At 34.0% G+C, this 11480-nt stretch overlaps 1 protein-coding gene across 2 annotated transcripts; it reads left to right on the top strand.

The window, feature by feature from the left end:
- Positions 1–587: 587 nt before the first annotated feature.
- Positions 588–10153, top strand: LOC114385341 (transcription factor MYB3R-1-like). Of its 2 annotated transcripts, none has more exons than XM_028345378.1 (11): positions 588–805; positions 2558–2612; positions 2826–2883; positions 3302–3396; positions 3625–3728; positions 6194–6322; positions 6662–8381; positions 8498–8829; positions 8944–9034; positions 9125–9358; positions 9846–10153. In XM_028345378.1, the coding sequence occupies exons 1-11, from the start codon at positions 771–773 to the stop codon at positions 9963–9965; spliced, it is 2973 nt and encodes a 990-aa protein (XP_028201179.1). In that variant the 5' UTR covers positions 588–770; the 3' UTR covers positions 9966–10153. The 2 variants fall into 2 exon arrangements, with proteins under 2 accessions (XP_028201179.1, XP_028201178.1); XM_028345377.1 differs by lacking the exon at positions 588–805 and adding an exon at positions 1683–1884.
- The last annotated feature ends 1327 nt before the right edge of the window (positions 10154–11480 follow it).

Below are 11480 nucleotides of genomic sequence, written 5' to 3'. Positions count from 1 at the left end.
CTTCAGTGGAATGTTATCGTTCTTGACATTGGAATTGGGGAAAAATATGTTGTGCAACCTTGGTATAAATTCCTTAAAAAAAGTGATTTTTGTCATGGTGATGAAATCTCATTCTACTACAGGTGTCATGAACAAATTTGGGAAATTATTGTTGGAAGTCAAAAGGATTGGAACAACAATGATAGTGACTAAATTAAGTTTAGGTTGCTTGTTTTGTTTATTAACATTACCTTGATCAATGAGTAATCTTGTTCTTTTTTTTTGTTTATGCAAATAATCTAATTATTATTAATGTTATATATATTTTTATTTTCGTACTATTTTTCATTTTAATACTGTATTATAGAATAAATAAATATTCATACAAAATAAATTACAAATGACCTATGCGAACGCACGGTTACCAACTAGTTTATGATAATTAAGAACCATATAATAAGACTAAATAAATAGAAATCTACAAAAGTTAAAAGTACCCGTCAAAAGAATTCAAAAAATAACCTCATTTCTCGCATGATGACAAGTGTGACATTTTTATTCTTAGTTAATGGAATGAAACGAACCATCGCATTATGTTTGGTTCGAGACAACAACATCGCATCGCATAGGATTTAAAACTTCGCTAGTCCGCCCCTTCACGTTTGAATAGATAAAATCAACCAAACCAAAGCTCTCGAACGTTACCATCTCTCTCTCTCTCTCTCAAGCATTTCTACCATTTCTGAGCGTTGCAACAGTTCACTCTGCAAACCCTCTTCTCGGATCTGCAAATGCCTACCGCTTGGATCTTCGATCCTTTGCTAAGGCGAGTCTCCGCTTCGCTTCATTCTTTTCCGATTATTTCCGTTTGAATGTGTTTTTCTATTTGTTCTTTCTTTCTTCTTCTTCTTCTTCTTCTTTGGGGTATTGTTTAAATGGGTTTTGGATTCTTGAAACTTAGATTACAGAGAAGTAAAAACTTGGAACACTACTAATTTTGTTAACTAGTTTCTTGGGAAATGAATTTATGGAAACTTTAGAAAATAATTGGACAATCTCTTCAGTTATAAAGATGTGGGTTTTGTAGGAAGATGAATTTGCGATTAGGAGTTTTTAGCGTCCATTTCGCATGATTCGTTTCTTCTGTTTTCTGATTACTTCCGTTTGAATGTGTTTTTGTTTATTCCTTTTGTTTGATGCGTGTATTGTTTTGAATGGACTTCGTTTCCGTTTGTGTATTGTTTGAGGACTTTCTGATTGAACCAGGGGAATCAAAGGGGGTTTGAGGATAGTGGGTTACCATTAGATTGTAAAAACCTAGAAAGAGAGCGAGAGAATAAATAAAAAGAGAAAAGGGGAGAGAGATGAGAGATAGAGAGAGAGAGAGGTGACTGGTGGTAATGGAGAGGTACAATACCTGGAATTTGGTGTGAGGTTGGATTTGTTTTCACCTACTTGGGTCTATTGTTCCCTTTTGGGTTCAAACTATTGCACTGTTTCTCTTTTCATAGTTGAGGAGGTTTCTTTTGTTTTTCAAATTCTAAATTTGTGTTTGATAAAAAACTCAGTTTACTCAGATATCAAGTAGTCCAAGTATTAGTACACCAGTATCTATTTATTTATTTATTTTTTAAATTTCTGAAATTACATTTTGGTTGATTTATTTTGTTGAAGATAATGTTCTGATTTTTCTCTTCAGTTAGTTTTGTGCAGTTTATTCCTGCGGCCCCTTGGAAGGGGATTATAATGGTTTGGAGAACCAACTTTGAAAAGAGTTGCAATCCAGTGAGAATTGGGGTATGCGCTTTTGTTTGTAGGCCAACAACCTATGGACGGTGAGCAGAGCATGCCTGCTCCATCTCATGGGCAAGTTGATGGTGCTCAGAAAGTTAGAGCATTACATGGGTAATTTTGAAAAAGCTGGCTGAAAATCTTACACTATTTTACAATACATTTGTTCTTTTGAGCTTAGACACAAGAAAAACTAGTAGGATATGTCTAGATGAGGGAGTTTGGAGGGGGAGGAGAAAACTTTCATTTTGAATTGAGATTATTTTAATTGAGAGACTATTATGTAGCCTTTCAACTATTCCTTATGAGAGATTATTTTGTAATGTTTTAGGATTCTCTCGATAAGAAATAAAATAAATTACATTCCCCATCCAATTATACCCTTGGCAATAAAAATTATAGTTAGAAGTTATTATTGATGCTCTTTTTGTGCCTTTATAGCTAGCTATCAGGCAATTTTTGTCAAGGATTGGTGCTTTTCAACCTTTTAACTGTTGACATGTTTTTCTTTAGAGTTATATTCCTTCTAAAGGGATGTTTTGTGGATAAGATTTATCAAAACGTTATTTTCTAGATTCAAAATTACTACATTATTATTTACAGACAAGGGTTGAAATTGAAATACTTTCAAAATTCTAGTTTTACCTTCCTGCCTATTTTATACTGTCCTTTCTATTGAATTGAAAATGTTCAATTAAGTTGGTAAATGCACTAGGTTTTTTCTTCTTTGAGACACTAATGATGAGGTTAAGTGAGTTTTTGCTAACAATAAAATATCTATTTGTAGGAGGACTACTGGCCCTACAAGGCGTTCTACAAAGGGGCAATGGACATCAGAGGAGGTAATTTTTGGGATAATTTAATATAATTGGTTTTTCTTAAGTTTTGGTAACGATGATTTACTTATGCTAGAAAATATGTAACTAAGTTTATCCCTCTATAGCTTGGTTGGTAATGTTTTCTTTTCTTTTTCCTTTTAATTTTGAAGATTATAAACTTTAATGTTAATTATACATAAAATAAAAGTGTAAGTCATGTTATTTTTTGTCCTGCAGGATGATATCTTACAGAACGCTGTTGAGAGATTTAAAGGAAAAAATTGGAAAAAAATTGGTAATATATTGATTTCAATTTGTACTTATTCATTGTACATATAATTATTCATGACTTACTGCCACTAGCATAAAGTGTGTGCTTAAATCACTTTGCATGTCTCCAATACTTGATTTACATACCTGAAATGAGCTTTCTTCAATTAGTCATTTTTGAGTTAATTTAAATGAAATGAAAACCTATGTATTGTCCTGGGAGGGATTCTCTCTATTTTCCTTGGTAAGTTTCTAATGTCAACTCTTTCCTAATCCTAAACCAATTTGTAATTCTACCGTCCGTGTGTGTCATTTATTTAGCTCATCTCTTATGTGGGTTCATTGTTGTGCTTGGTAACCGTCTTAAGCATTTTTAGCTTATCTAAGTTTTTTCATAATGTTTTGTGTTTGCCTGTCTAATTTCCAAATATGTGTGTTTGTAGCGGAATGTTTCAAGGATAGAACTGATGTGCAATGCCTACATAGGTGGCAGAAAGTTTTAAATCCTGAACTTGTTAAAGGTCCATGGTCTAAAGAGGTAATCTCTTCTTTCCATTTCTTTTTGTGCTAATTTTATTTCTACATATTGAAGTTATTCTTTTCCCCTTTACCTTCTTTTCTTAGCCCTAAATGGATAATTATCAACATGGTATTAGGACCTATTTGATCATATTGTCTAGAATTCAATCATTGTTGCCTCCATTCTTATCAACTTTCTAGCTAGATATCTACTATTAATATGCTTGTTTAATCCAAATATAAACAGGAAGATGAAATAATTATTGAATTGGTGAAGAAACATGGGCCTAAAAAGTGGTCAACTATTGCACAACATTTACCTGGACGTATTGGTAAGCAATGTCGAGAAAGGTATGGTTATTGGATTGGATTTCTTTTAATTCTTTCATGTACTCATTGAAGTTTGATTACAAATAATTTTTTCTCCTTGGATCATTTTATTCTCAATGCTAGAATATCTAGAAAATATCTTCATTTACTATATCTTATAGAGTATTTTATGTATGTAACTAGTTGTTAAGTTTACATCATTGTCCTTTTCTCAATACCTATATTACTGTACCAAATACCTCTTGGACTCCCTTGAATACTTGGACTTGTGGGCCCTTTATCCTTAGACAAGATGACTTGCTCCTCATAAGCTGTAGGTTCAAACCTCTTGCAGTACCATTCAAACAAGCTCTTCAGGCTGATGATCATTCCAACCACCCTGCTGAGTTACCTTTTTAAAAATGTTTATCTTTGAGACTAGGGGTTAGAATAGGCTAGGCCGACCTACAGGGGCCTACGACCTGACCTACATAAAGCCTGGTCTGAACTGACCTATTTAATTAAAATGTTAGGCTTAGGCTTTTTTAAAAACCTATTAAATTAAATAGACCAGGCTTAAACTTATTAAAAAGCCTTATAAACCTGATAGGCCAACCTATATATATATATATATATATATTATTTTTTGGGTACCAATATATACTTATATTATTTTTTTGGTATAATTAATTTTTTTTTGAAACTAGCACACTTTGATTATACATTACTGCTCCATAACTTCTATTCCTATAATCAAGTAAGACTTTAATTACAATTTAGGTGTGAATCATGTGTCCCTTTATATTCCGCATTATTTTTATTAACTTACCTATTCCTGTCAACGTTTCCTTTTACTTTAACTTTCTATTACGTTCCTACTCTAGAATATTAAAGATTTAATGTGAAAAAGACTTTTAAAAAGGCTATCAGGCCAGACTAGGCTTTTAAAAAGGCCAGTACGAGCCAAAATAAAAACCTTTGATAGGCCATAGGCCAGGCTCAGGCCTAAAAAATTTATCGTAGGTTAGGCTCAGGTCTTTTAAAGCTTGGCCTGACGTGGCCTATTCCCTCCCCTATTTGAGACGTTTTCAGCTCAGTAAGCTTTAGCTTTGTGGGGATAGTTTTTGAATATCTAGAAAATATTTTCATTAAGAGTCTAGTACTAATATAAAAGGATTAGTACTTTGGTTTTGTGTATCACATTTTATCTATCAATAATAATTCCAGTTTATCAGCCTGAGCCATCGTCTCTCTTTTCTTTCTTCCCTAACCCTAAAATTATAATTCTCAACAAGCTTCATCCATAAATCATACTGGAGGGCCTATCTTCTTGAGGTAATTTTCGAGGAATGAGATTCATTTTCATTCAAAAGGCATAAACAGAAAAACCAACAAGTTACAATTTCAAGAATCAAGGGAGATAAACATTTGAGTTTTAAGATGAAATTATTGGAGGAAGGTAATTGGAATTTACAAGTTAATGCTAACCTTATTTGTGATGAGATGTCTTAAAAGATTAGGAAGGTTTCTAGAGCAGTCTTTGGAGCTTTGGGCTAAGATATAAGAAATCTTGGTGGTTGAATGAAAGTATTAAGGACAAGGTAAGAAACAAAAAATGCTAAAAAATGGTCAAGGCATGAAATGCGAGAAATGAGATGAGTTATGAATGAAGCATGATATAAATATTTTAAAGAGTTTTACAAAGATCTTGAATAAGATGTATAAGCATGCCAAAAATAAAGAATGAAAAATGGGAGATTTGAATCAAGTAAGATGTATTAAGGAATAAGGATGAAGAACGGAAAGTTTTGGTCACAAATCAAGATATAAAAAGGAGATGTAAGGCTTTTTTCTATAAGCATTTTGATGATGGACAAGGATCGAGTTGTAATAGGGAAGGACTAGAAACGCAGGAGGACAAGAAGAATTTGGCTTATCACCTTAGAATTCAGATTGGAGTGGTAAAACAGGTCCTTAAGAGGATGGATAATGGTGAAATGATTGGACTAGATGGTATCCCTATTGAGGTTTGCAAGTGTGTAGGAATCTGAAGTTAAGAATATTTTTAAGAATCTAGGATAAGAAGACTACTGTTGTTGTTGATGCTCATTTTAATATATAAATAATAGAGTATTTTATACTAAGGAATATTTTTCATAATATCTTTATTTGATCAAGAGTTCAGTGCTAATATAAAAGGGTTAGTGCTTTGGTCTATAATATCTTTAGTTTTGTCAGGTTGAGCCAGCCATCTTCTCTCTTTTCTTTTGTCCCTAATCTAACCCCGCCCTAAACCAATAATTCTCAACTAGTCCTCATTCCTAATTCATGTTGGAGTGTCTATCTTCTTGAAGTAATTTTGAAGGGATGATGTTCATTTTCATTTGGTTTTTAACTGATCCGAATGACATGTCGGATCTATGTAGCCGACCTTATCTATTGGGACATTTTATTTTTGTTATTGTTGATGTTTATTTTGACTAATATCATTTGTAAAATCTTGTTAGGTGGGTTAATCATCTTGATCCTACTATTAAAAAGGAAGCATGGACTCGGGAAGAGGAGTTGGCTTTAATACATTATCATCAGATTTTTGGGAACAAATGGGCCGAATTGTCAAAGGTCATTCCTGGAAGGTATCTACATATTAATTTATTTTTCTATTAAAGAGAGAACATGCTGTCAAGCCACTTCCATGTTGAGTTGTAATTCTATTTTATTGATGTTAAGGCTTTCACCGGGGATTTGGATACCCAAAGAAAGTATTGTAGGTTATGGTATGAGAAAGACAATACAAATTTAAATTACACTTTTTCAGTTAGTTCTTATCTTATTTTCTCCCAAAGGATATCTGTAGTAACTGGTTGAGGATCCAAATTATAGCATCAGTGCGCCTGGTTTTCTCATGTGCAATTTTAGTTCATTCTTAATCGTCTCTGTAAAGTTGTGACGTACTAGTGCTTTTGTTGAAACAGGACAGACAATGCTATTAAAAATCACTGGAACAGTTCTGTCAAAAAGAAATTGGATTCTTATTTGGCATCAGGTCTGCTTACTCAGTTCGAATCTATACCTCCTCATGCTGGAAATTTGAATCAACCAATAAGATTGCAGTGTAGTGGAGATGATAATGGTTCCAAGTGGACTGAAGGAGAGGAAATTTCAGATTACAGCCAAGGTTCAGCTAATGCTGTTTACTTTCCATCTGCTACAGGGACTAGCAGTGCTGACTTACAAACTGGAGAGGCATATAGGAAAAATGAAGAATGTAGTCTTGGAAAGGATCATTGTCCGAATCAAGTATCTTGTTCAGAGCCATATTACGTATCAAATGATGATGTTTCTATATGCATCCCAGAAATTGCTCACCAAGAGGCTTGCACTTCTCAATTTGTTGAGCAACAGTCACATGAACCTGGAAATTCCATTTGTGGGGATTGTCAATTCAATTTTCAATCCTCACCCAATGTTTCATCAATGGTCTTGGGGCAGGAATCGTCGGAGTTGCAAAGAGATTTTATAGCTCCTAGTGAAATCTGTGACATGGTGAATGTTCCATTTCCGACTTCAGTGGAGTTAGGTGTTTCAACGTCCATGGGAACTGCATCTATGGATTCTCTAAAACCAGAGCACATGTTGATATCTGATGATGAATGTTGTAGAGTCCTGTTTTCAGACGCAATGAATGATGGGTGTTTTCCTCCTGTAGATTATAATAAAAGTGAAGATATAGCTGAATTTTCTGGATACTGTTCATTTTGTCGATCTTGTAATATCCAGATATCCGAAACTGGTGGAACCTCAACTGCAAAGCTAACTTGTCCTCAGTGTTCTAATAATTATAAAGGAATTTCATCCTCCCAATCTGTCCCTCCAGTACTTTCCATTAGAGATGATAGGTTGGGCCCTAGTGCCAACAGCAATCAATTATTTGTGACGGAGGATCACCACTTTGTCTCCAGAGCATCTGCTAACTTCACTTATCTGAACGACATATCCTGTTCTCCTTGTGTTGATGGTATAGGTAGTGCAGTAATGGAAAAAACAAATGTGCATACAGAAAAGGAGGACTCAGGATCTCTATGTTATGAACCTCCCCGCTTTCCAAGTTTGGATATTCCTTTCTTCAGCTGTGATCTTGTACAATCTGGGAGTGATATGCAGCAAGAGTTTAGTCCCTTGGGTATCCGCCAGTTTATGATGTCATCTATGAACTGTCTTACTCCTTTCAGGTTGTGGGACTCGCCCTCTCGTGATGATAATCCAGATGCATTGTTAAAAAGTGCTGCTAAAACTTTTACAGGTACACCATCCATATTAAAGAAAAGATCCCGAGATTTGTTGTCACCACTCTCAGATAAAAGAATGGATAAGAAACTTGAGACTGACATAACATCTTCTATGTTTACCAGAAACTTTTCCAGTTTGGATGTCACATTTGGTGACAATGAGACTCGAAAAGCAGATATGCCTTCATCTTCATTGCAAACACAGAACAGCAGGGCATCTGTTGATGATGATAATAAAGAAAATTGTGGACAAACTTATAAAGGGGAACAAGTATTGGAGCCAATTAAATCTGCAATTTTGGATGAAAAGAACTCTCAGAAAGGTACTGTTGATGGTAATTCTCAGCATAATGTCAAGCAACAACCTCTTGATTCTAAAATGAAGATTAATGCAGCTGCTGGGATTGTAAGTTCTCGGTTCTCTTCTTCACCTTTTGTTGGCGTAATTAATTATAATTTGTAATTTATAAATATTTACTCTTTTCATTGATAAATTACTTTCTGCTTTATTCTATTTATCAGGAGCAACAACAATCTGGAGTTTTGGTTGAACATGATGTGAATGACCTGTCACTGTCTTCTCCTGATCAAGTTGGTTTAAATTCAGACAGAGGTCTGGATTCAAGTGCTAAAACTCCAAAAAGCTTGAACAAGTCCTTGGAAGCAGCTTCAAATCAGAGTGGCCATTTGAAATTATCTTCCAAAAGTCCATGCCCAAGGGTTAATTCTTGTTCTCCTTGTGTTCGTGCTAAGGAGCATGAAGGACTTTCAGTTGCTGTTACTCGTGTACAAGCTCCAGGAGACAATTCTGGGGAACAAACCAGAAGAGATGGTGGTTTTGAAACAAGTAGCATGTAAAATTCTTTACATTTCTTCTTCTTCTTCTTTTGCATCTTGGAATTTTTTTGCATTTTCTTAAGTTATTCTCTCACTGCAATTGACTGTCTTGCTTGTTCGTTTGATGGTAGCTTCGGTGGAACACCTTCTGCATGGAAATCCCCTTGGTTCTTCAACACTTTTCTATCTAGCCCCAGACTTGATACCGAAATTCTAATTGAGGTACTGTAGGTTTTGTTGAATAACTACTTTTTTGATCTTGCAAACGGTTTCAGTTTTTCGCTGTGCTAAAATCTGTGAACATTTTTACAGGATTTTGGGTATTTTATGAGTCCAGGTGATAGAAGCTATGATGCTCTCGGGTGGTTGAAACAGGTCAGTGATCAAACTGCTGCCACATATGCCAATGCTCAGGAGATTCTAGCAAATGGAACTCCTAAGGCATTACCGAAAGATGCATCTGAAAACGACAAGGATAGGGACCATGAAAATAATTACCCTGCCAATCAGCCTGGGAACCATTCTCAGTTGGCTTCAAATGCTTTGGTAAAGCAGGATTTAATGATCCCCTTATGCATTATAGTTGGCTTTTTTAATTTTACGTAACAAAAATCTATTTGAAAGAGTAAGACAATTCTATATCTGGAAAAGTTGGAAGTGATTTTGTTTTGTGTCTCTCTCCTGTGATCATGCAAGAGAGAATCCCTATATTTGAAAGAGTAAGACAATTCTATATTTTGCATTTTCACTTAACTACATAGATGATTCCAGATAAATAGGTTTGAGAAAATGTTCTGTTTCTATTTTCTATTTTCACTTTTAATTATAGAAATGTCACTGTTTTAGAAAGCACTGAATTTTTTTTTATTGTTTTCTGTTTTTACTGTTCTCTATGCAAACAAAAGCGAAAATTAAAAAAACATGACATTTTTGTCATTCCAAAAAATGAAAATAGAAAACATTTTCCTCGAACTAAATGACTTTAATTTTTTCCGTGGTTTCTTTATGGTTGACTGGAATTTTTTGTTTGCAGATAGAGCGACGAACACTTGACTTTAGTGAATGTGAAACACCAGGCAGGGGTGATAACAGCAAATCCTCAGCTATGAGCTTCTCAAGCCCTTCTTCGTACTTGATGAAAGGTTGTAGATGATTGTCAAATATGGCTAAAACCTGTTGTTAGAGTTTGCTGAGTTATGAATATATGTACAGTATACCATTTTTATGAATAGTTTTTTGTATGAAGCACCTCGGCAATCAAAGCTGATTGAATTAAAAATGTTCCTTTCATCCATTTGATGCATCCTTAATAAGCGAATTACAATGATTCGAGATGATTTAGACTTCTGATAGAGCAAGCTTGAATCCTAGCATGGTAAGTTTTGAAAGAAAATGACTGATGAAGGGATTGAGGTAAAAAGGCAAGCTAAGTTTTTTTTGTTCATTTAAAGGCAAGGTAAGTTGAAACCGTGGAATAATTTTGAAAAACATACTATACATTATACTCCCTAGACGATTAGACACTCCTTAATTAGTGGACTCGTCAATTTATTTAGTGGTCTTCGAACCAGAATTAGTGGTCAATTTATCTACACGCGTGTTCGCAACTCTTGTTTATTTATAGTTGAAATATGATTTTGGCTTTGGCAAGTCTTTTATTTATTGTGTTTACATGTCTCTGAAGAATAGAAAACTAAATGGAGAACTCATAATATTTAGAAATATTAAATAGGTAAAAAGAAATACCAGACTAAATTCTTTATATTCTCCTAGACTTTATCATTAAGATAAATTGATTATCGATACCATATCTTTCAGTTTCTTATTCGTTCTTAGAAATGTTTAGGAAAAAAATGTCAGTATCTTATGCATGAATTCAGAAATTGATCGAGCAAGCTTGATTATCCATACCACATCTAGTTTCCTATCACGGTTTTGTTTCATATTAAAATTTCACATGGTTTCGTGGTTAAATTTGGGAGAATTCCAAGGTTGTTTTCTCAACCCTCTTATAGTAAAAAGTAAATCCTTCTAGGCTCCTAGACTACCGATAAAAAAACAAAAACAAAAAAAAACCCTCCTAAACTCGAGAATTTTATCTTTCTTTCAAGTAGACGATTTTGTTAAATATATGATGTTGACCGCTGTATGTTTATATTAAGAATTAATTAGATAGCTTGATGTTTATTTTTGGAATTAATTTTTTAGAAGATTGAATAATTAGGATCAAGATCAGATTATTATGATTTGATCTGATTTGATTATTATTTTGGGTCAGAATCAAATCTCTCTTATTTGATCTTATCCCTTTTTATTTAATTTTCTTTCTCTATTTATTATGTAATTGACAGTCTTGCCTATATATGTAAATCTTTTATTCCTGAATAATATATAAGAATTATTCTTCCTCACCTATTGTTTTTCTCCCCAGCAATCCCTAAAATCACATGGTATCAGAGCTTCAACTCTGATCTTGTGGTATCTCGCCATGGAAAAAAATGCTGCGACTGGAGAAAATTCCTCCACCACTTCTACAAATTCTAGTGGTAATGAAACTGTATCATCCCCTATCATATCCGATTCTCTGTCCATGGGTACCAATTTACAACTTGTGATTCAAAAGTTGAATGGTAAAAATTATGTTGAATGGGCTCAATTCGTGAAACTG

The sequence above is a fragment of the Glycine soja genome, chromosome 14 (genome assembly GCF_004193775.1).
Source record: "Glycine soja cultivar W05 chromosome 14, ASM419377v2, whole genome shotgun sequence".
NCBI lineage: Eukaryota > Viridiplantae > Streptophyta > Magnoliopsida > Fabales > Fabaceae > Glycine > Glycine soja.
Note: the sequence above shows the minus strand (reverse complement) of the source record. Positions and strands in the feature narration are given on the sequence as shown.

Excerpts from the sequence above, each read along its gene's own strand:
- LOC114385341 (XM_028345377.1), top strand. The coding sequence starts at position 1,808 with ATGGACGGTGAGCAGAGCATGCCTGCTCCATCTCATGGGCAAGTTGAT. Across the intron at positions 1,885-2,557 it reads AAAGTTAGAGCATTACATGG|GAGGACTACTGGCCCTACAA; the intron begins GTAATTTTGAAA and ends ATCTATTTGTAG. Across the intron at positions 6,323-6,661 it reads TCAAAGGTCATTCCTGGAAG|GACAGACAATGCTATTAAAA; the intron begins GTATCTACATAT and ends TTGTTGAAACAG.